This window comes from Erpetoichthys calabaricus, chromosome 8 (genome assembly GCF_900747795.2).
Source record: "Erpetoichthys calabaricus chromosome 8, fErpCal1.3, whole genome shotgun sequence".
Lineage (NCBI taxonomy): Eukaryota > Metazoa > Chordata > Cladistia > Polypteriformes > Polypteridae > Erpetoichthys > Erpetoichthys calabaricus.
Window position 1 is genome coordinate 170,451,099 of NC_041401.2, and position 25,295 is coordinate 170,476,393.

The 25,295-nt window shown below is 42.8% G+C and overlaps 1 protein-coding gene across 33 annotated transcripts in view; it reads left to right on the top strand.

Moving 5' to 3' along the window:
* Positions 1 to 25,295, top strand: part of LOC114656272 (rap1 GTPase-activating protein 1-like) — a 330,761-nt gene that overhangs the window by 244,982 nt on the left and 60,484 nt on the right. For all 33 annotated transcript variants that reach the window (XM_051931119.1, XM_051931120.1, XM_051931122.1 and 30 more), the window contains 2 exons: positions 3,199 to 3,252; positions 3,546 to 3,629. In XM_051931119.1, the coding sequence (XP_051787079.1) occupies positions 3,199 to 3,252; positions 3,546 to 3,629 (138 nt within the window). The remainder of the gene's footprint in view (positions 1 to 3,198; positions 3,253 to 3,545; positions 3,630 to 25,295) is intronic.

The window sequence follows — 25,295 nt, forward strand, 5'->3', positions numbered from 1 at the left end:
CCCATGGGGCATTGACCCTTATCACATGTCTGGAGGAAACCAAACCCTACTCATCACCAGATCAATACCATTCATGCTGTGGGGTTGATTTTCAGCGGCAAAAACTGGGAGACTGGTCAGGGTTTGGGGAAAGCTGAACAGAGCAAAGTACAGAGATGTCCTTAATAAAAAAACCCGCTCTCCAGAGTGCTGGGCCAAACTTTTCACCATCCACAGGACAAAGACCCTGAGCACAAAGACATGACAGGGGTGGTTTAGGGTCAACTCTGTGGATGTTCTTGAGTGACCCAGCCAGAGCCCAGACTTGAAATCAATCGAACATCTCTAGAGAGATGTGAGAATAGCCGTCCACCTGATCTCCAGAGAAGAATAGCAGAGAATTCTCAAATCCAGGTGTACAAAGCTTGTTGGGTCATACCCATGACGACCCTGGGCTGTAATTGCTGCCAAAGGGGCTTCAGCAAAGTAATGAGCAAAGGATCTGAATACTGGTATCAATGTGATATATCAGTTTTTTATTTTTAATACATTTGCGAGAGAATAAAAAATCCTTATTTTCTTTTTTGCTTTCTCATTGTGGGGTATTGAGTTTTGCTTGATGATGGGAAAATAAACATAAATGAATTTTGCACAAGGCTGCAACACAGAATAAAGTGTAAAAAATTATAAGGCCTGAATACTTTCTGGACAACTAGGGGGCTCCGCCCCCTGCTCGCTTCACTCGCCAACCCCTGGTCTTGGATAACCCGAAATAGATTTGAAAGAGATTATTTATCTCCGTCAGTTGTGGTCTTTCGTTTTGAACCCGTGCCTGCTTTGCTTCCGCAGTGTCAGACCCGCGTTGTAGGCGCCTGCGTTCATTGATCTTATCCAGGTGGGTTCGTGTATGTATCGTTGAGCTGTATTGTCGTTGAATTTGGTGTAAAACGTTCAGCGGTTTGTACAATCCCAAGCAGCACATTATTCCTAACTTCACTCCGCAGTAGTGCCACTCACAATATTGCGGTGACGCCTGCGCCTTCACTCCGCAGTAGTGCCACTCACAATATTCCTAACTTCACTCCGCAGTAGTGCCACTCACAATATGGCGATGACGCCTGCGCCTTCACTCCACAGTAGTGCCACTCACAATATGGTGGTGACGCCTGCGCCTTTCGTACTATCTTTGTGGACCTGTGGGGCCTCTGTAGCCTCTCACGTTTGACTCTGGGTTGCAGCGCAGAATCCTCTCTTTTGTGTGGTTGTGTCGTTAGTGGTAGCTATGGGCGCGTTGTTGCTTCATTTCTCATTCACGTTAGTTGAGATCTTTCGTTCTTGGGCCGTGACTCCTTTGTTCGCGGTGGATACGACTTCGCTTGCGGTTTATGAGACGCGCGCCTGCACAGTACGTCTCATGGTCCCATTGCCGTGTCCCTGCGTCCATATCCGGTTTATTCTCGGTTAGTAATATGGATAACATTACGTTCTCTACAACATTCTCTACAGTCTCAGAAAGCACTGTATATGCAGAATAAGTGGCATCATACAGCACCTGACCACAGGGTCCGAACCCCAGTCTGCTCACTTGCTGTGTTCTCTCCAGATCAGAGTGAAGCTGACTAGTGACTCCAAATCAGTTTGATGTGAGTGATATGGGTGTGTGTATGAGTGTAACGTGATGAACTGGCAGCCATTCTAACTGTAAGAGCCAAATCCTTTAAGTTAGTGTGAATGGTAAATGTACCTTTGTTTTTTTGTTTAGTTTACATTTAAATAGGTAATGGACGATTCTGTTCCACCTTCTACAAGTTAAAGGTAATGGATTGTTCTTAACGTTAGCTCTGCATGATGAGAGTGTGGCTCTTAGGTTAAGTTTGACAGCTGGAGAATTGTTAGTCAGGTGGGCATTAAGGGCATATCGTTTTCTGTCCATAGGTCAAATGTAGGTCCTAGTGTATGTGTAACAGATTGAAACCTTAAGAAATGTAACCTAAATATCTACTATAGACAAGACGTTTCCCTTTTTTCCTGTTCTTACATGTATTATCAACCTTTTTCCTTATTTTTGTGTGAACTGTTTGTTTCAGATTTTACTGAAATCTTTAAAACGTAGACACTTGGACAGTGGAGATTCATTTTCTTTTGGATAACAAGTGACACTAACTGCTGAAATGCCTTTTGGGTAGCTGCATTTGAACTCTCTGGAAACCCTCGACAAATGTAGTTAGACTAGACTAGGGTTACTCCCTAATGGCTCTGAAATTGAATAAAGCAGAATCAGTGGATGGGTGAATATTTTGCACTTAGAGAACATGTTACTTATCCTACCTACAGCACTTACTGAAATAAGAGTGCATTTGTCTAAGCCATTCAGTCTTTATTTCTTACTCCTGAGTATCATAATAAAATATACTGTAGTATATTACGATAATGTGCAGTGAATACACTTGACTTGAGCATTCGTAGATTTGTCTGTACATTAAGCATTCGTTTGCTCAGAGGTTGATGTGCCTGCTGCTTCCTGAGCAGCTCTTCTTTTCTCCACCCTAGCGTCCCGCTTCTTCTCTTCTTTTGTCGACATGTTTTCGTGTTAAAACTGTTTTAGTCAGTGTTTGTGTTGCAATTACTTAGTTCGTTTTCTTTAATTTTTCACTTAAGCTGGCATTCAAGTCTTCAATCTGCCTCAAGAATGATTTAAGATATGAAGAGGTAGGGATGAGAACAGCACCCGTACACATGCGCCGCATGGCCGCCTTGCTGACTGCTGCTGAGAGTTGATTCTACAATAAAATAAAATAAAAATAAAAAGAGGAATAACCTTGGAGGTCAATCATCACCCCGAAAGCAGATAGTAGACGTCACGTAATATACGTGTACCAAATTTCAGGTCATTAAGTCAAATGGATTGCGAGCTAAATGTGATTTAAAATCCTGGACCAGGAAATGGACAGCCACGGTAGCATATTATATAAGAAGATGACTGTCTAGGAGCAAAGAGGATATGAAGTTGTGGACTAAAGGAAGGTTTGAGGCTGAGACCCTAGACGAGCAATGGCTGAATAAGTGGCAGCCTCTGAGTGATGTCTGGTTAGGTACTTCTCTTGTGCTACTTCATACCTCTGTGGTCCAGCTCTAGCACGCCAGTCTGTGATCCAGCACTAGCACGCCAGACCCCTCTCACCATTCCTTTATTTGTTTTCTGGTTTTCTTTCTGTTCAGCTCGTCTGTGAAGAGGTCAATGTGGATCGCTTTTACCCAGTCATCTACCCCAAGGTATAGTACCTTCCTCTGCAGATGTGGGCTCACCTTTGCTTTACATCACATTGGGATGCAATCAGTAGTAATTTGTAATAGCAATTATCAATTGGAATGAGGGCTATGGCATCACTAGCCCCTCAAGCTCTAAAGAGAGCCCAATGCAAACATATAAACTTGGCATCACATTAGCATGTCATGAACAACCGCTGTGGCCTGTCTTCTTTTGCATGCTGCCTGCATTTCCAGTATTTCCCGTAAGTGTTCAAACATTATTTCTAGGAGTAATCTCTCTTTATGTCTCTTCTCAGGCCTCTCGGCTCATTGTGACCTTTGATGAGCATGTGATCAGCAACAACTTCAAGTTTGGAGTCATCTACCAGAAGTTTGGCCAGGTAAGTCGCTTGCATCAGTTGGCCCGGTGGTGAATCGTTCGACCTTTTGCTTTGTCTGCTGGGCCTCTTTTTCTTTGGCAATGATCACTTGAGCAGGCCTTTTCTTCTGGAAGATCAAAGAGAACACTTGTCGTAAATACATGTAAATGAAAAGAAAATGTACTATAGAAACAAAGAGCCCACAGAATCAACAACAACAACAACAACAACAACAACAACAACATTTATTTATATAGCACATTTTCATACAAAAAGTAGCTCAAAGTGCTTTACATAATGAAGAAAAGAAGAATAAAAGACAAATAAGAAATTAAAATAAGACAACCTTAGTTAACATAAGAAGGAGTAAGGTCCGATGGCCAGGGTGGACAGAAAAAACAAAAAAAAACTCCAGAAGGCTGGAGAAAAAAATAAAATCTGTAGGGGTTCCAGGCCACGAGACCGCCCAGTCCCCTTTGGGCATTCTACCTAACATAAATGAAATAGTCCTCTTTGTAGTTAGGGTTCTCACGGAGTCACTTGATGCTGATGGTTATACAGACTTCTGGCTTTTAATCCATCCATCATTGTTGGAACATCATGGTGCTTTGGGTAGATGGTGGTGGCACAAGCCACCACCAATAGGACACCGGAAAAGGAAACAGAAGAGAGAGTAGGGGTTAGTACAGATTTTGAATGGTTATTATAATGAATTGGATATACAGAGTGTCAGGATTAAATTACAGTGAAGTTATGAGAAGGCCATGTTAAAGTAATGTGTTTTCAGTAGTTTTTTAAAGTGCTCCACTGTATTAGCCTGGCGAATTCCTACTGGCAGGCTATTCCAGATTTTAGGTGCATAACAGCAGAAGGCCGCCTCACCACTTCTTTTAAGTTTTGCTCTTGGAATTCTAAGGAGACACTCAGTTGAGGATCTGAGGTTGCGATTTGGAATATAAGGTGTCAGACATTCCGATATATAAGACGGGGCGAGATTATTTAAAGCTTTAAAAACCATAAGCAGAATTTTAAAGTCAATTCTGAATGACACAGGTAACCAGTGTAGTGACATCAAAACTGGAGAAATGTGTTCGGATTTTCTTTTCCTGGTAAGGATTCTAGCAGCTGCATTCTGCACTAACTGCAAACGATTGATGTCTTTTTTGGGTAGTCCTGAGAGGAGTGCATTACAGTAATCTAGCCGACTAAAGACAAACGCATGAACTAATTTCTCTGCATCTTTCGATGATATAAGAGGTCTAACTTTTGCTATGTTCCTTAGGTGAAAAAATGCTGTCCTAGTGATTTTATTAATATGCGATTTAAAATTCAGATTACAATCAACGGTTACCCCTAAGCTTTTTACCTCCGATTTGACTTTTAATCCTAATGCATCCAGTTTATTTCTAATAGCCTCACTGTATCCATTATTGCCAATCACTAAGATTTCGGTTTTTTCTTTATTTAATTTGAGAAAGTTACTATTCATCCATTCTGAGATACAGGTTAGACATTGTGTTAGCGAATCAAGAGATTTAGGGTCATCAGGTGCTATTGATACATACAGCTGTGTGTCATCAGCATAGCTGTGGTAGCTCACGTTATGTCCCGAGATAATCTGACCTAATGGAAGCATGTAGATTGAGAAGAGCAGCGGACCCAGGATAGAGCCTTGTGGAACACCATATAGAATCGTCACCACTCTTAAGCTCTATAACTAGCACACTCTCAGGGTCCTCTCACCTCATGTCATTTGAATTGCTAATGGGAGCCATTTGTCTTGCTTGGTGGCCTTTCTTTGTTTTTCTTTTTAGACCTCCTCTTGTGACATCAAACAAATTGTTAATTAGCAGACTACCAGGAGAAAATATATTTTAAAGATTTTGCAAATTATTCATGGCATAACATTCAGCTGTGTTCTGAGACTAAATCAATAGGTATGAAAGCTGGTTTTTTCATTTTATTATTTTCTTCATCCAAAAGTGATTACATTTTTGTTTATTAAATAGTTTTGCAACAATCAATCGATTTCAAAAGTAATAGTGATATTAGAATACAATTACATGTGTTAGTAGACTACATTAGACATATATAAACACTAGCTGTGTATATGATAGATAGATAGATAGATAGATAGATAGATAGATAGATAGATAGATAGATAGATAGATAGATAGATAGATAGATAGATAGTGTAAAAGGCGCTATATAGCGCCCGACCCGGCACAGACTCAGGCAGAGGCACGTACTTTAATAAAAGGCTTTTTTATTTCTTCTTCAGCCGTGGGGCACGCCTTCCCTGTGTCCCACAGGCCCAACACAGTCCCAAAAGCACTTCCAATACAACTCACGATTAACCACACTTCTCTCCACCTCAGCACCACCACTCCTCCTCAGCTTAGTCCTCTTCCTCCCGACTCTGGCTCTCTGAGTGGTGGTGGCTGGCCCTTTTTTATATCCCACCCGGAAGCGGTCCAGGTGCTTGGACACCTGGTCCTAATTGCCCTTCCGGGTGGGGCTGAAGGTATGACCAGCCAGGCTGCTGACTCCACGCAGCTCCCCCTGGCGGCCATCCGAGCCCCCAACCAGGCTGTGAAGGACTCCATCTCCCATGGAACCATGCGCCGGGCTGGGGAATCATTGGCTGCCAGGGAGGCTGCCACCAAGCGTCCCGGGGGAGGTATTGAACAGTCCATGGCTGCTCCCCCGGAACAGATGTAGCAGAGGCGTCCCTGCCGGGCATGGGACCCGGCTGTCCTTTACAATAGATAGATAGATAGATAGATAGATAGATAGATAGATAGATAGATAGATAGATAGATAGATAGATAGATAGATAGATAGATAGATAGATAGATAGATAGATAGATAGATAGATAGATAGATAGATATGAAAAGGGATGATGCATAGACCCTGCGGTGGGCTGGCGCCATGCTTGGGATTTGTCTCCTGCCTTGCGCCCTGTGTTGGCTGGGATTGGCTCCGGCAGACCCCCATGACCCTGTAGTTAGGATATAGCATGTTGGATAATGGATGGATAAATGGATGATGCATAGACAGATACAATTGGGTCCATAAGTATTTGGGCAGTGACACAGTTTTCATTTGGCTCAGTACGCTACCACAATGGATTTGAAATAAAGCAATCATATGTGATTGAAGTGTTTATCAAAAATATCATATGGGGAATGACAGCCATTTTTCTGCATAGTTCCCATTTCCCGTGGCTCAAAAGTATTTGGACATTTGACTGACAAGCTGTTCCATAGCCAGGTGGGAGCAGGTCCCTCATTATACCATTAACTATTAAGCAGGCAGAAGGTCTGGAATTCGTTCCAAGTGTGGAATTTGCATTTGGAAGCTGTCACTGTGAACTCTCCACATGAGGTCCAGAGAGCTGTCCATGCAAGTAAAAACAGTCCACCATCAATTGTATCACTGTCCAAATACTTATATGGAGCTGGCGATAGATAGATAGATAGATAGATAGATAGATAGATAGATAGATAGATAGATAGATAGATAGATAGATAGATAGATAGATAGATAGATAGATAGATAGATAGATAGATATGAAAGGCACTATATAATAGATAGATAGATAGATAGATAGATAGATAGATAGATAGATAGATAGATAGATAGATAGATAGATAGATAGATAGATAGATAGATAGATAGATAGATAGATAGGAGGTTATATGAAAGATGCTATATGCTAGATGGATGGATAGAGAGATATGTCAGGCACTATATAACAGACAGGTAAGAGGCTATATGATAGATAGAAACAGACAGACACTGAAAGACACTGTATAATAGATAGCTCAATAAAAATATTACCAGTGTGCCTGAGAGCTGAGTTATTTCATACAGACTGACAGACTTACAGACATGGCTACCACAGTAGGTGATTCTCACATTATATGTGAGTGCATATATAAATGGAACGTGTCCAGTTCTTAGGACCGTATTGCACATGTCCAAGGTCAGGAACAGAGTAGACACTGCACTAAGAATGCCACTGCCACTGTTGCCATTGGCTTCCAATCCAGAGTTTTGCCTTGATAAAGTCTCTCTTGCCTTCCTGTAGTAATGCAGGGGTGCAGCGCTAACACTACAGAAGACTCCTGTTACACTTAGACTACTTACACCACCATCCTAGTTTTATAATTTGTACAAACTATGTAGAACACTTCTCTGTTGGGCCACAATGAACTGACATCCGGTCCAGAGCTAACACCTGCCTTGTGCCTAATGCCGCCAGGATAGACTTTTCCCTTTCCCAACCCTAATTGGACTCAGTGGGTCTGAAAGTGTTAGGTTCATTCTCTGTGGGACTGCCAAGCCCTGTGTAGAGGTTACACACGTTCCCCACGTCTGTGCAGGTGTTTATCTGGATGCTTTGGTTTTCCTCCTTTTTCCCTAAATTTGTGTGTTGCATTACCAGATGATTCAAAACTGGCTCTATGCTATTGTGAGAGCGCATGAGAGTGCGCCCTGTGATGGACTGGTGCCCGGTCTGGAGCTGTTTCCTGCTATCAGGATTCCTCCATGACCACACATTTTGGGATATTTGGTTTTGGTTTTCAGTTTTGTTATGGATGAGTGTCTTAATTGTGTGAGCTTATGGGACAGTGGTCAGGAGAGAAGAACCTTTTATAAGATGAGTTTGAAAAGTTACTGCTGGGACAAGAGTTGGACTTTGGCTCAGCTAAGTGATTTCTGATTTATATTTTACATAGAGGCAAACTTTTATTGTACCATCTCTGGGTCCACAAAATGAATGTGTACATGATACCATATGGAAGATGCCTGTGAATATGGCGGTCTTACTGCAGTAAGCATTGCGGTTCTCAGACATAACCCACAGACCATTACGCTGCAGTGTACTGTGTTCAGTTTCATCCTCTGTGAAGCAAGCAAACTGTCAGAGAAGACAGCAGAGTAAGGGTGCGCTCTGTGCCCCCTGGGACAAAGTCATGAGTGTTAGTAAACAGCTTTAGTTCAGTGGGTTTAGCTAATTGCTTTCTATGCACTTGAGATTGGCACAGCTTTGGTTAAAATCCCACTAGAGGACCACATGGTTGGCTACAGCAGAGAAAATTCACTTCTTGTAACAAACAGGAGTGGCATTGCTGCAGGCTACCAATGGGGACTTAGGACGATGTTTAAGAATTCTGACCTGTCATGGACATTTAGGATTTGTCAGGTTTGAGCAGGACACCAACCCATCTTTACAAATGCTATTTAGCGGTGGGCCTGTCTAACATCCTCTGCTGTGATCACAGGGTTAAAGGGACAGGGACATTAAGATGGAGCACTGATTCAAGTTCAATGTGTCACATGAGCCATTGAGAAGCGATCTGGTGGATTTCATGTTAATGATACAGAATTGGATTTTAGTTTTGTCTTGGTGCTTTGGATACCTGCCATTGTTGTTTTGAGTATTCTGTTTGGAGGTAGAGACACTCACAGCAAGGGTGCCATTTATGTAACACAGACCCAGTGGAGCAAATAATTGAAATGTCTAACAATATTTTATTGTCAAGGAGCTAGCAGTAGCTTAATTAATGGCATTGTCACCTGGTGATAAGAATAATAATAATAATATATTTTATTTATATAGCGCCTTTCCCATGCTCAAGGCGCTTGTTGCATGTTGCATGTTGGTTGATCATGCAAGTTAGACTTTCACTGCATACTGTACACATAACAATATTATTACAATTGCATCAACGCATCTTTGTCACCGATTCTGTTCATAACTTTTATGGACAGAATTTCTAGGCACAGCCAGGGCGTTGAGGGGGTCCGGTTTGGTGGACTCAGGATTGGGTCACTGCTTTTTGTAGATGATGTTGTCCTGTTTGCTTCATCAGGCCGTGATCTTCAGCTCTCTCTGGATCGGTTTGCAGCTGAGTGTGAAGCGGCTGGGATGGGAATCAGCACCTCCAAATCCGAGACCATGGTCCTCAGCTGAAAGAGAGCGGAATGCCCTCTCAGGGTTGGTAGCGAGATCTTGCCCCAAGTGGAGGAGTTCAAGTATCTCTGGATCTTGTTCACAAGGGAGGGAAGAATGGAGCGTGAGATCGACAGTCGGATTGGTGCGGCATTGGTCTGTCGTGGTGAAAAAGGAGCTGAGCCGCAAGGCAAAGCTCTCAATTTACCAGTCAATCTACGCTCCTACCCTCACCTATGGTCATGAGTTATGAATGGGTAGTGACCGAAAGAACGAGACCGAATACAAGCGGCTGAAATGAGTTTCTTCCGCGGGTGTCTGGGTTTTCCCTTAAAGATAGGATGAGAAGGTCAGTCATCTGGGAGGGGCTCAGAGTAGAGCCGCTGCTCCTCCGCATCGAGAGGAGTCAGATGAGGTGGATTGGGCATCTAATCAAGATGCCTCCTGGACACCTCCCTGGTGAGGTGTTCCAGGCACTTCTAACCGGGAGGAGGCCCCGGGAAAGACCCAGGACACGCTGGAGGGACTATGTCTCCTGGCTGGCCTGGGAATGCCTCGGGATTCTCCTGGAAGATCTAGAAGAAGTGGCCGGGGAGAGGGGAGTCTGGGCTCAAGCTGCTGCCCCCGCGACCCGATCTCGGATAAGCGGATGAAGATGGATGGATGGATGGATGGATGGATGGATGGCATCCACACTTAGAGAGTACACTGAAATTCTTACTTACGCATAGCACATGCACCAAGTCTCAAGTCTCCGAAAATTAGACCCACCCTGTATGTTCAGAGCAGCTTCTGCCCTTCTTGGAACTCTGGCATACAAGTCCTCAGCTGTGCATATTGGGGTATTACAAAAGAGAAGTTGAAAGAAGTTGAAAATCAATTTGGTACTATTTACTCCAGAACTTTCCGTAAAGGTCTGAAGATGTTAGCCCAATCTGGTGATTGAGATTATAGCAGGGGTTGCCAGCCTGCGGGTGCCCATATCCCCAGGGGGTGTTCAGGCGCCATTTCAAGGGATGCGACAAAGAGGATGGCCGCGTCACGATTTGACAAAACTGAGTGAGGTTGTTGTCTGACTTTCTTGTGGTTCAATGGGTGTCTTGCAGTGGTCCATCATTTGTAGGTCATTTATTAGTTAGAGCTCCTGTTCTATGATATGAAAAGAATGAAACATTGCATTGCACAATTGTCACCAGTAAATGAGCCACAGAATTGTGCGTTCTTGCAGGTTCCTGCGGGCAGAGCATTCATCAAAGCTCATAACTTTTTTTAAAAGGAATGGAATTTGGACTTTGCAATGATCCATAGGGACGGGTGAAGCCTAGTACTGATTTCTGTGGAAGCCCTAATCATGAAAATATCACTGGTTTTAAGGTTCAATTGACATTTTTGCCAAATGGTGGGCTGAATTGGATGCAGCACCTGCTGCTTGCGCTGAGCCCATCTCTCCTGCTGCGGTCCTGGCAGAAGAGCAGCAATTTTAACTGTGTGACGCATCTGGCTTTGAACTGCAGTGCTGTTGTTATCGGTGGACAGAACTCATTGATCTTCTGGGAGAGGGTTGGTCCCCCTTGGAAAAACACTGCAAATCATCCACCAGCCCTTAGAGATTCACCACAGATCATCTTTGTCCCCTTTGCATAACCTCCACTGGTTGTCTTTAAAGGGGGAGGTTCCCCCATGGAGAATTGCTGACAAACTGCAACCAGGGAGTTTGTTTCAGCCATTCCAGCAGTGACCCATCATAGGGCTTTCCATAAACCGTTTTGTGACCCTTTCTCATTCTCTTCAATTGTAATTCATGACCCTGCGTGGCTCAAATAGTTTAAGAAACGCCGTTCTAAAGGAGTAGGGCCAAAATTTGACTGCAAGCAAGACTGAGGTCCAGCTTCATCTCTTGGCAGAAGACAATCCCCTGTTCGAGTTCTTGATATTTCCTACACACGCCTACAAAAGTGACCTTCCTTCTCTGTAGGTGCCATGCATCACTGGGGACTGTTTAACTGGACTACCTGGCTAAATGTAATTCACCCAGTTACCTACTCTAGAGATAGATAATCTCCAGTGGCTTTCATGACACTTGAGAAAAGACAGTCCCAGTGTCAGTAACAACCTCATGGATGCAGTGAGCTTAACGGTGATGATGGCTGACACACTTTTCTAGAATGTACTTTCTGAAGTGTGCTACAGTTGACTTTAAGTAACCTCAAGGCACCTTCACAGATGGGTGCAGAAAGCACCATCCCCTTTTATTAATGGAAGTCCTCTCTTCTAAAAACACATTGCATTCATCTCTGACAGATTAATAAATCAAATTTCCAAACTTCTGAGAACAGAAAATAAAAACTTGAGAACAGCAGCAACTTTACAAGGAAGAATGGAAAATCTTGCTGTGCCGCAATGTGCAGACTTGCCAGAGAAACCTCCTAAATGAATCATGACTCCAATTTATACTCAGTGTTGTTTGTGCCCAGTATTGATTCTATGGGGCTGAATGCAGGAGGAATCCGTTACTTTTAATTAATAATTAGATTAGTTAAATTCTCTTTTCCGTTTAATTTTCTTTGTGTTGATCAATGACAATTAAATTAAGAGCATCCGGGACTTGAATCTCAGCCTCTCCCAACTCTTTGTTCAAATGGACTGTGTGGTGCCGTGCGATTTCCACCAGTTACTCCCGTTTTCCTCCCACATCCCAAAACACGTGGCGGATTAGGCTGACTGGTGATTCCACTTTGGCCCCCTGATGAGTGTTAGAGTGAGTGGGCACTATAAAGGACTGGCACCCTGGCCAGTACCGTCTCCTGCCTTGTGCCCAGCTCCACCCAACACCCTGAATCAGCCTATTAGAGTGTTATGTTGTTATAACAGAATATGATGAAAAAAAAGACCAAAGGAGGTTAATTTTACATCCACTTTGTATCAGGGAGGGCCTGATAAAAACACAGGGGGTCCAGCACAGTAATGAAAATGGCCACCAGTTATACCTTAGTGCCACATCAAAAGTAATTTCCTTTTTGTAGCACTTGTTTACAGACAATAGGTGTCAAGCAAACAAAAAAATCTGTTAAATTGTGGTCAGCAACACAGGAGCGCCGCAGGGGACTGTACTTTCTCCGGTCCTGCTCAGCCTATATACATCGGACTTTCAATATAAGTCGGAGTCCGGCCACATGCAAAAGTTCGCTGACGACACTGCTATCATGGGCTGCATCAGGAGTGGGCAGGAAGAGTATAGGAACTTAATCAAGGACTTTGTTAAATGGTGCGACTCAAACCACCTACACCTGAACACCAGCAAAACCAAGGAGCTGGTGGTGGATTTTAGGAGGACCAGGCCCCTCATGGACCCTGTGATCATCAGAGGTGACTGTGTGCAGAGGGTGCAAACCTATAAATACCTGGGAGTGCAGCTGGATGATAAATTGGATTGGACTGCCAATACTGATGCTCTGTGTAAGAAAGGACAGAGCCGACTATACTTCCTTAGAATGCTGGTGTCCTTCAACATCTGCAATAAGATGCTGCAGATGTTCTATCAGACGGTTGTGGCGAGCGCCCTCTTTACGCAGTGGTGTGCTGGGGAAGCAGCATAAAGAAGAGTGACGCCTCACGCCTGGACAAACTGGTGAGGAAGGCAGGCTCTATTGGAGGCACGGAGCTGGACAGTTTGACATCCGTGGCAGAGCGATGGGCGCTGAGCAGGCTCCTGTCAATCATGGAGAATCCACTGCATCCACTGAACAGTATCATCTTCAGACAGAAGAGCAGCTTCAGCGACAGACTGATGTCACTGTCCAGCTTCACTAACAGACTGAGGAGATCATTCCACCCATACACTATGCGACTCTTCAATACCACCCGGGGGGGTAAACGTTAACATTATACAAAATTATTGCCTGTCTGTATACCTGCATTGTTATCGGCATTGTTATCACTCTTTAATTTAATATTGTTCTTTATCAGTATGCTGCTGCTGGAGTATATGAATTTCCCCTTGGGATTATTAGAGTCTATTATTAGAGTCAACGTTAACATTATATAAAGTTATTGTCTGTTTTTACCTACATTATTATTAATCTTTAATTTAATATTGTTTTTTTGTATCAGTAAGGTGCTGCTGGAGTAAATGAATTTCCCCTTGGGATTAATAAAGTATCTATCTATCTATCTATCTATCTATCTATCTATCTATCTATCTATCTATCTATCTATCTATCTATCTATCTATCTATCTATCTATCATTTTAAATTAACGGCCTGAATCCTGGTACTAATTCCTTTCCTAATTTTTAAATACTTGAATCACTTCTTAAACACCTTTTGCTCAAACTGAAAAGGTCCAACTATTTTAATCTTTCTTCATAACTCATACCCTGCAATCCAGGAATCAAACTAGTTGTTCTTCTGTGGATATTTCTACTGCTGTTATGTCTTTTCTGTAACCTAGAAACCAAAACTACTGCCTGTACTCCATTGCCTGCTTTAGCTTGTACAGTACTCTACACATCAGGGCTCTATATAACCCAACATTCTGTTAGACTTATCAATGGCTTCTGAACACTGGCTGGAAGTTAATAGTAATGAGTCTATTACGACTCCTACGTCCTTTTCATTAAAAGCACTTTGAATTATCAGACCTCCCGCTGTGTATCATCAGTGATAGCCCTTCCAAGAAATTTGAAACTGCTCACCTTCTCCTCAGGATTCCCTCTTATTTAGATGGAAGTGTTGCTTGCCTTCTGCTTTCTGAAGTCCATGACCAGCTTCTTGGTTTTGCTTATGAGTGACATTGTTGTCCTGGCACTACTAAGTCTGCAGGTGGACCTCTTCTCTGTAAGCTGTCTTGTCATTGTTAGTGATCAGGCCTGGATGGCGGTGGCAGCAGCAAATTGAAAGACGGGCTTGGAGATGAATCAAGGAGAACATGTGGAGTGCCTGTGTTGATGGTGTTTGTAGATGCCAGTGTGGAGAGCCCCTCTTGCTGTTTCATTGTAATGTGGCCACTTTGATTTGTTTCACAGGACACGAGAAAATATTGCCTACTAAAACCAAACATTCCACAAGCTAAACACTGCCACAGAATACACTGAAATCTACAGTTCACATGTCATTACATTTTTGTTCTTAGGCAGATGTTAAGAAAACTGTATTGGTGTTTTGAAACTGTATTGTATTATTTAACACCAGTAATGGCGCACTGCATGATAACCTGCAGTGAATACCCTTGACTTGAGCATTCCTAGTTTTCATAGATAGATAGATAGATAGATAGATAGATAGATAGATAGATAGATAGATAGATAGATAGATAGATAGATAGATAGATAGATAGATAGATAGATAGATAGATAGATAGATAGATAGATAGATACTTTATTAATCCCAAGGGGAAATTCATTTACTCCAGCAGCACCTTACTGATACAAAAAAACAATATTAAATTAAAGATTAATAATAATGTAGGTAAAAACAGACAATAACTTTATATAATGTTAACGTTTACTCCCCCCCAGGTGGAATTGAAGTGTCACATAGTTTGGGGGAGGAACGATCTCCTCAGTTTGTCAGTGGAGCAGAACAGTGACAGCAGTCTGTCTCTGAAGCTGCTCCTCTGTCTGGAGATGACACTGTTTAGTGGATGTAGTGGATTCTCCATAATTGATAGGAGCCTGCTGAGCGCCCGTCGCTCTGCCACAGATGTCAAACTGTCTAGCTCCATGCCAACAATAGAGCCTGCCTTCCTCACCAGTTTGTCCAGGCGTGAGGCATCTTTCTTCTTAATGCTGCCTCCCCAGCACACCACCGCGTAGAAGAGGGCGCTCACCACAACCGTCTGATAGAACATCTGCAGCATCTTATTGCAGAATTTGATGGACACCAGCCTTCTAAGGAAGTATAACCGGCTCTGTCCTTTCTTACACAGAGCATCAGTGTTGGCAGTCCAGTCCAATTTATCATCCAGCTGCACTACCAGGTATTTATAGGTCTGCACCATCTGCACACAGTCACCTCTGATGATCACGGGGTCCATGAGGGGTCTGGGCCTCCTAAAATCCACCACCAGCTCCTTGGTTTTGCTGGTGTTTAGGTGTAGGTGGTTTGAGTCGCACCATTTAACAAAGTCATTGATTAGGTCCCTATACTCCTCCTCCTGCCCACTCCTGATGCAGCCCACGATAGCAGTGTCGTCAGCGAACTTTTGCATGTGGCAGGACTCCGAGTTGTATTGGAAGTCCGATGTATATAGGCTGAACAGGACCAGAGAAAGTACAGTCCCTTGTGGCGCTCCTGTGTTGCTGACCACAATGTCAGACATGCAGTTCCCAAGATGCACATACTGAGGTCTGTCTTTAAGATAGTCCATGATCCATGCCACCAGGTATGAATCTACTCCCATCTCTGTCAGCTTGTCCCTAAGGAGCAGAGGTTGGATTGTGTTGAAGGCACTAGAGAAGTCTAGAAACATAATTCTTACAGCACCACTGCCTCTGTCCAAGTGAGAGAGGGATTGATGTAGCATATAGATGATGGCATCCTCCGCTCCTACCTTCTCCTGATATGCAAACTGCAGAGGGTCGAGGGCGTGTTGGACCTGTTGCAATTACTTAGTTTGTTTTCTTTAATTTTTCACTTAAGCTGGCACTTAAGTCTTCAATCTACCTCAAGAATGATTTAAGATATGAAGAGGTAGGGGAAGTGACGGCGAAGGTGGTAGGGATGGCAACGGCGCCCTTAGGCATGCACTTCACGGCCGCTGCTGTGAGTTGATTCTACAATAAAATAAAATAAAAATAAAAAGAGGAATAATCTTGGAGGTCAATCACCATCCCGAAAGCGGATAGTAGGCGTCATGTAGTATACAGTGCATCCGGAAAGTATTCACAGCGCATCACTTTTTACACATTTTATTATGTTACAGCCTTATTCCAAAATGGATTAAATTCATTTTTTTCCTCAGAACTCTACACACAACACCCCATAATGACAACGTGAAAAAGTTTACTTGAGGTTTTTGCAGATTTATTAAAAATAAAAAAATTGAGAAAGCACATGTACATAAGTATTCACAGCCTTTGCCATGAAGTTCAAAATTGAGCTCAGGTGCATCCTGTTTCCCCTGATCATCCTTGAGATGTTTCTGCAGCTTAATTGGAGTCACCCTGTGGTAAATTCAGTTGATTGGACATGATTTGGAAAGGCACACACCTGTCTATATAAGGTCCCACAGTTGACAGTTCATGTCAGAGCACAAACCAAGCATGAAGTCAAAGGAATTGTCTGTAGATCTCCGAGACAGGATTGCCTCGAGGCACATATCTGGGGAAGGTTACAGAAAAATTTCTGCTGCTTTGAAGGTCCCAATGAGCACAGTGGCCTCCATCATCCGTAAGTGGAAGAAGTTTGAAACCACCAGGACTCTTCCTAGAGCTGGCCGGCCATCTAAACTGAGCGATCGGGGAGAAGGGCCTTAGTCAGGGAGGTGACCAAGAACCCGATGGTCACTCTGTCAGAGCTCCAGAGGTCCTCTGTGGAGAGAGGAGAACCTTCCAGAAGGACAACCATCTCTGCAGCTATCCACTAATCAGGCCTGTATGGTAGAGTGGCCAGATGGAAGCCACTCCTTAGTAAAAGGCACATGGCAGCCCGCCTGGAGTTTGCCAAAAGACACCTGAAGGACTCTCAGACCATGAGAAAGAAAATTCTCTGGTCTGATGAGACAAAGATTGAACTCTTTGGTGTGAATGCCAGGCGTCACATTTGGAGGAAACCTGGCACCATCCCTACAGTGAAGCATGGTGGTGGCAACATCATGCTGTGGGGATGTTTTTCAGAGGCAGGACCTGGGAGACTAGTCAGGATAAAGGGAAAGATGACTGCAGCAATGTACAGAGACATCCTGGATGAAAACCTGCTCCAGAGCGCTCTTGACCTCAGACTGGGGCGACAGTTCATCTTTCAGCAGGACAACGACCCTAAGCACACAGCCAAGATATCAAAGGAGTGGCTTCAGGACAACTCTGTGAATGTCCTTGAATGGCCCAGCCAGAGCCCAGACTTGAATCCGATTGAACATCTCTGGAGAGATCTTAAAATGGCTGTGCACCGACACTTCCCATCCAACATGATGGAGCTTGAGAGGTGCTGCAAAGAGGAATGGGCGAAACTGGCCAAGGATAGGTGTGCCAAGCTTGTGGCATCATATTCAACAAGACTTGAGGCTGTAATTGCTGCCAAAGGTGCATCGACAAAGTATTGAGCAAAGGCTGTTAATACTTATGGACATGGGATTTCTCAGTTTTTTTATTTTTAATAAATTTTCAAAAACCTCAAGTAAACTTTTTTCTCGTTGTCATTATGGGGTGTTGTGTACAGAATCCTGAGGAAAAAAATTTATTTATTCCATTTTGGAATAATGCTGTAAAATAACAAAATGTGGAAAAAGTGATGCGCTGTGAATACTTTATGGATGTACTGTATGTGTACCAAATTTCAGGTCAATAGTTAAACGGTTTGCGAGCTAAAGGTGATTTTAAATCCTGGACAGACAAACGGCCACGGTAGCGTATTATATATAACAATACTTTATCTTTTATAACTTCTTTTGATATTTCAGTATAGTTTTCTTTAGTAGAGTTTATTGTGGAACAAGCAACACAGATTGAACCGACTCCAGGAATATTTTGTTCATTTCTAAACAGGTAAAATTTTGTAAGGCAGATATTTGAAAATGAGAGTTGATTATGTAGCTACATTATTGTGAAGTGACATCGCTTTCCAAAATGTCTTTTGGTTGCTTTCAAAGTAAAACAATCTGTGTATATAAACTAGAATGTCTGCCTGTCTGTATGTTCCCTAATACAGTCCTACACCCTTTGACCTATCTGGAGCAGATTTTGCATAATTGCTCTCCAGGATGATCCAGACAAGAGTGACTACTTTGGAACTCGAAACTTTGACCCTGGGGTTCTCAGTGGGTTTTTTTTTGGGTTTTTTTTTTTATTTTAAACACGAGTGCCACCTGCTGGCTCAGAGCAAGTGAAACATCTGAACAGGCTGAACTCAGACAAGCAGACAAAATGACCAGAGCTTAACGTTACTTACCTGGACAACTCCACGTGCAGCCTTTATCTTCTGTAATTTAGAAAGAATTACAGGCGATTTTGCCGTGAGAGTGTTGGGTGAGTCTTGATTGAGAGGGGAAGTGCAGTGCAACACAAAGGAGAATCAAAGAGTTGTTGTTAAACTCCCTCTTTGCCAGCTTTTCTTCAAAATTTAAGCATTATGAACTGTTCATCCTGAACTAAGAGAATGAATCAGACCTGACAGCGTTTCTGGTTGTAATTCAGCAAGGAGTTGCCACAATTCTGGAATCCAAAAGAAGCAATTCTCAACTGACGAGAGCAGAGACATTGATAGAATGGTGGATGGGACTGCTAGCAATAACAACAGGATCACCATTTAAAAAACCCATAAACCTTTGCTTTCTTTCCCTAACCCATTCTACAAATATACCAAGGCAACACGAGCAGCTAGTCATTTTATATATCAATCACTGTTAGTTTTTATTAAGAATCATTTTGTTTTCTTGGCTTAGATGTTGGTATACTTCAGGCGTTATCATAATAAGATTCATTGCAGATAGTGGTGAAAGTGTAAGCACTTTTTTACTCAGTTATGACTTAATTTGAATAAATCCAGCGATTCATCTTGACTTACTTGAATGTCGTCATCACAACTTGAGATGTGAATTGAAATTTGAAGGTCAGGACTTGAAGCTTACTTACTGTAGGCCTTGTATATGTAGGACTCTGTCCCATCTCTTGCAGTTCAGGTCATCTACCCGTCTATCACTGAACCCAGTTAAGTGCAACTCATGGTCATGGGAGTCTGGGGCCAGAGACAACTTTAAGGGGGGGTGTGAAGTGAGTCCCATTGCAACCAAACACTTCCCCCAATCCCTTTTAAGTCAATACAAATACGTACATATTTAAATATCTGAATAAAGTAACCCTTAAAAGTCTTACTTTTACTTAGGATGAAATCTACACCATGCTGACATTGCCCACTGCTCTAATGAGTACCTCATCCGGAGCCTTCGTTCACCCCAAACTCACAAAAATACTCAAACACTCATGCTGGGCCAACATAGCGATGCCAAGTAACCTAACTTTTACAACTTTGGAGAATGGCAGGAAAACTAGAAACTGGCACAGAGAGAATGTTATTTCCTTGGCCTAGGGGTGATGCGGCTACAGCATTAACCCTTGCCTTTGTGCCACCCAACTCAGTCATGCCTACTCAATCCAATTCAGGTAATCCGTTCATCCATTGTCAAAGCTACTTAATGGAGTTCCAAGTCTTAGACCCAGGGGCTGCCATTCCCAGTGGCATCAGGTTCAAGGCAGGAGGCTGACCAACACAGAGCACAGTCATGCACACGTCTACATTCACTAATAAACTTTATCTATATAGCAATTTTCATACAAAGGTGCTCAAAGTGCATTGTAATCAAATAAAAAATAGTGTATGAGCAAAGTTTGCCAAAGTGAAGTCTGGTTAGCTCCACAGGTGATGTCATTTTTTGATGATTAATTTACCAAATTAACATAGAACTGACCGTCAGCCTAAAATGACTCAAAGCGCCTCTTAGAGACTCTGCCGGGCCTACTCGGGGCTCCAGTCTATGTACAGCAACACGAGCTACAATGCGATTAAATCCAATTACAACAGAGGCTTTTATTTAATCAGCATTTGGCCGCAGGTCATTGACGGCTCTGACCAAAGCAGCCTCTGTGCTGTGATTCATATGACAACCAAAAATGAAATTCCTCAAGACTATTATTAGACACAAGATAGTCATTCAGTTGTGTGAACAGACAAATGGAAGATTTGAAATTAGTCTAAAAATACCATTGGTACCATTATACTGTATGTTTCAGGCTTCAACATGTTAGTCTTAAAAGATGTTGAGAAATCACCATTTAGTAATGAGTGACATGGTAGCACAGTGGATGGCACTGCTGCTTTGTGGATCGAGCTGAAAGCCTGTAACTGGGTGTTGTCTTTGTGGAGTCAGGCATGCTCTCCCAGTTTCTGTTTTTGGGGTTTTCTCCAGCTACTCTAGTTCTTCTCACAAATCTCCAGAGATGTGCAGGTTGGGCTAATTGGTGACTCCAAACTGGTCCTCGTAGAAGTGCGAGTGTGATTGGGCATTCCACGGCTGCTTTCTGTCAGGACACCTTTCTGTCCCTGCAATCTTGTCTTGGGAAGGAAGTGGAAGGACTTGGCTTTCTTATGTGAGGGACAGCCATCATCCTTACCTGGCTGAGATGCCCTTGCAATGGAAGGACAGGTGGGAGACAGCTTCTATAGGACACTGCCTCCCACAGAACACTAGATAGCAGTGAACTCCAGGCTGGGATCCCCACATGGGTGCCCACAGGGCATGCCAAGTATTGTTGTTCCAGGGGATGGCCCTGTTAGGTCCAGTAGGGGTCGCTGCAGGATTAGGGAGCTCCAGCTTCACACAGAAGTACTTTGGGGCCACAGCTTCACATCACTGTGAGCACTCCTGGGTGCTAGATAAGAGGAACTGCCTGACCCACATCAAGGAGCCAGAGTCTGGAGAAAGAGGGTGACCCTTGCATGGAGGAGTGGAAGAGGCAGTGACCAGACACAGAAAGGAAGAAGAGTTGTGCTATACTGTGTTTTATTGTACTTCTAGCTGCGGTGGTGGGAAACACTCACAGGGAAGAGTTTCCCAAAGTAAAAGACTCTTTAGACTTTTAACTTGTGCCTGCGCCTGCTTGTGTTGGGTGTCTGGGGAGCTGGAGCGACTCTTGGTGTCCACACACATCAATATTTTAATTATCTGGACAACAGCAAACAATTCTGAGAGACTTACAGAACGAAGTACGCCTGAACTCAGCTAATGGATGAGCAAGTGGTCCTGCCCTTTCATAATAATAATAAAATAATAATTATTTACCTTTCTGTAGTTCTTTTCTCATTACTCAGTGCTTTATTGAGTGGGGAGCTACTTTAGCATCCACCTGGATGCACCACACATTAGCTATTAGGTGGTGAAGTGGAGAGGGAGATAGCAAATTAGAGATCGGGGATGAATTGGGGACCAGAATGACAAGGCCGTGGAGGGCAATTTAACCAGGACATCAGGATACACCTGCTCTTTGTGAAGGATGCACAGACATCTTTAACAACTACGGAGTGTGAGAACCTTGGTTTTAAGTCTCATCTGACTTACAGCATTGTAGCGGTCAGGGGCCGCTAAGATTCACACCGTCCAGGCTGACGGTGATTTATTTATTTTAATACAAGAGATCCCAGGAACGTCCCCAGCCTTGGATCAACCCACACACACTCACGACAGAGACCAATAAAGCACACTGGGAAAGGCAAACAATTAAGAGTATAATGAAAAACAATTAACTTAAATGAAAACAGTAATACCACCCCTGACCCCTTCGGCGATATTACATTTAACATATATACACACAAACACCACACAGCAAAGTCCATGAAACCAAACCGGATGAAATGAGAAGTGACGAAGTTAAGTCCAGCGATCTGTATGTTGAAAGGATGAAAGAAAACACAGTCCTACTGGTAGTTACTGAAAGGATGAAATCGGATGGATGATTCAGGAGCGCTCCACTCTTCCGGAAAACCAATGAATCCAAATGCAGTCCTCAGTGCACAGGTAGACAGTGATCCAGACTCCAACAAACGAATACAGTCCATGACAAAATGATTAATTAAACTTCAACAATAGTAGGCAGCACAACAGATAAACGCAACACACAATGCAGCAAACAAAACAAACTTTCTTGTTTTCCTTTTGCCCTGTGCCCTGTTATAAACCTCCTTTGACCACTTTTGACCCCAGCAGCCCCTGCAAGGACTGCTGGGAGATGCAGTTCTTAGGAAGCAGCACTGCTACAGCATTGTGTCCCCGTCACTGCACAGGGGCATTAGGATCCACATTCAGACCACAGGGTAAGCACCCCCTGCTGGCCTCACCAACACCTTTCCAGCAGCAGCCCAAGCTTTTTCCAAGATGGTCTCCCGTTCAAGTACTGGCCAGGCCTGAACACACTTAGCTTGAGGTGGATGAGCTCTTCTGAAGTGCAAGGGTGTTATGGCAGCTGTCACGCTGTTCTCATTTAACTTGATCTTTGCTATAGGCATCTTCTTCTACAACCTCTCTACATGGATTAACCTCTGACCATCAAATGTGATGCTGATGTCACATGGTGGGGTCCTATAACACATAAATGGTGGCACTTAATTAAATCCACTCTTAATCAGGTGACACTGCAGTGTCTTAATAATTCAAAAAACCTTAATTAAGATCAATTAAAACAGATATTTTATTTATTTATGAAGATGGAAACTAATTTAATTCGAAGGTTAAAAAAACAGGAAAAATAAAATGGAAGGAATTAACTAAATTAAACAATGTTAGGAAGCACGCAGTTCTCTTGTCCTCACCTCAGATAAAGGTGGTTCATGTAGAGCAAGCTGAACATTCTTTTGTTTTCAGTTTGAAGACATAGCACCAACCGTGAGCACACTGCTGATCTAACTTTTGTAAGGAGCACTCTTCAATGACCCCAACCAAACATTGATGTTAAGGATGTAAAAGCAATCTTTGCATATGGGCGGAAGTTGTGAACATTCAATGATCTTCTCGTCTGTCAGCACATATTTCTCTGCCATTGTTGTAGTTGACGTGTGTCTGCCTTGGAGGTTGCCAACCGGGATCCCAAGCCATTTCATTGTGTGGTGGGTGCGGCAACATGCTGTACCACTGCATGCTCCCCAACCTGACCTGACCTGACGTGCTGTTGTTGCATTCTGTATCATGGAGAATGTCTGGTATGTGAAATTGCTGCAGTGATCAATGACTTCATATTCAGACTTATCTCTCATTGTTCTTCATCAGTAAGGGCACCTCCTGTGTTTTGTCTTGATGCTCAGGTGATGTCACACCATCATGGTGTATAGCACTGTATTTTGTGATCATACTGATCAATGTGGTGTGAGGACAGGAGCACAGGTCAGTTTGCACAGGCATTTGTCTATCATTGTCACACATGCGTTATTAATGCTCAGTAGATGGCTCTTCTGCTTTTCTTCTTTCTATAAGCGGCCTCAGCAATATACTTCACGCTCAGCAGACGTCAAAGTTTAAATCAGTTTGCCATAAGTAATGACACTGTTCTGACTTCAAGTGCTAAAGAGTTCCACAGTTCTCCAACAATGGCCACTAGAGGGGATTATATCGCCAATCTCCTAGCTAGATATAGGGGCAAACATAAAATCTTTATAAAAATAAAAAGGTTTATTTCAATTAAAAATGTGTGTAATTAAAATGAAGCTCCAAGGAGTACGAAAAAACAAAGAGTAGTTCCCTAAACAATAAGGTAATCCAAAACAAACACCGTCTGAATATGAAATACAGAAGGAGTAGTGGAGTAAACTAAGCAAAAGCATTAAACAATACAAAAGGCACAAGAACTCACCAACTCCAGAGCGCATTCATAATGAACTGTGGGAGACCCCTCGGTTTTACGGTGCAGAGGGCAGATCCTGGTGGTGAATGCTAGGTGGCCCTGCATCATGAAGGACCACCCACAAAACACATGTAACATTACAAAGGCAGCTTACATACACAGACAAAATCAAAATAAAGACCGATAGACATCATGATGATGATGATGATGATGGTACAATGAAATGCAGTTATCACATACCACTTGAGGCCAGAGCACAGGGTCAGCGCCCCTGGAGCAATTGCAGGTTAAAGGCCTTGCTGAAGGGCCCAAAAGAGTATCAACATGAGTAAAAGAATGATGAATAAACAAAAGAGATATGAATCATGAATTTGAACCCCAGCTAGTGGAGGAATCCTGGCTAAAATATAACAGACACAAACCCAAATAACTTTGCATAAATCGCCAGTACCCACCTTGTTTGCTTCTCCAGTCTGTGTAATGTCATAAGCTTTTGATTACGACCAAGATCAAGGTACTTGTGCAAGTGGTCCACGAGTAACCGCATGACAGACGGACACAACCATTAGCGTTTTATACGTATAGATACCAAAGAGGATGATTAATTAAGTGATAACCCCAAAAGCAGAACTGAACAAAAATAATCATACCTCAGGATTGTAGGAATCGCGTCTATTATTTAGAAATTCAACAATCTCAGATTGTTTTAATATTTATTAATTCACATGGCAATGATTTAACATTTGTATTCACTTTTTATTATTGCTTATAAGCAGTGTTTGTTTGTTTTTTCAGCTAATCAAACCTAAACTGGAAGTGAATACATTCAGTGTCTGCTAAGTATAGTGTTTAGTATGGCTAAATAAGTTAAGTAGTCCATGATGATGTTATTATTCTTTATAAACTCTATACTAACATCCGCTGCCCCAAAGCTATAATATCCTTCCCATTTGTTGTTACCTTAAGTCACATTATGCTACTTTTCCAGCAATTTTCAGTTGTAGCCTTAATTTATATAATCTTAGCAAGTCAGACTGGACTGTGAAACCAGTCGCATAATGTGACATGCCCTCCACGTGGTCTGCAACTTGTTCTGATAAAAGTTTGATTTTGTCTTTAGTCGTAGGGGCGGGCTCTGTGTGTGAGAGAGCTGTCAGCCAATGAGTCCCCACCTGAAAGAACAA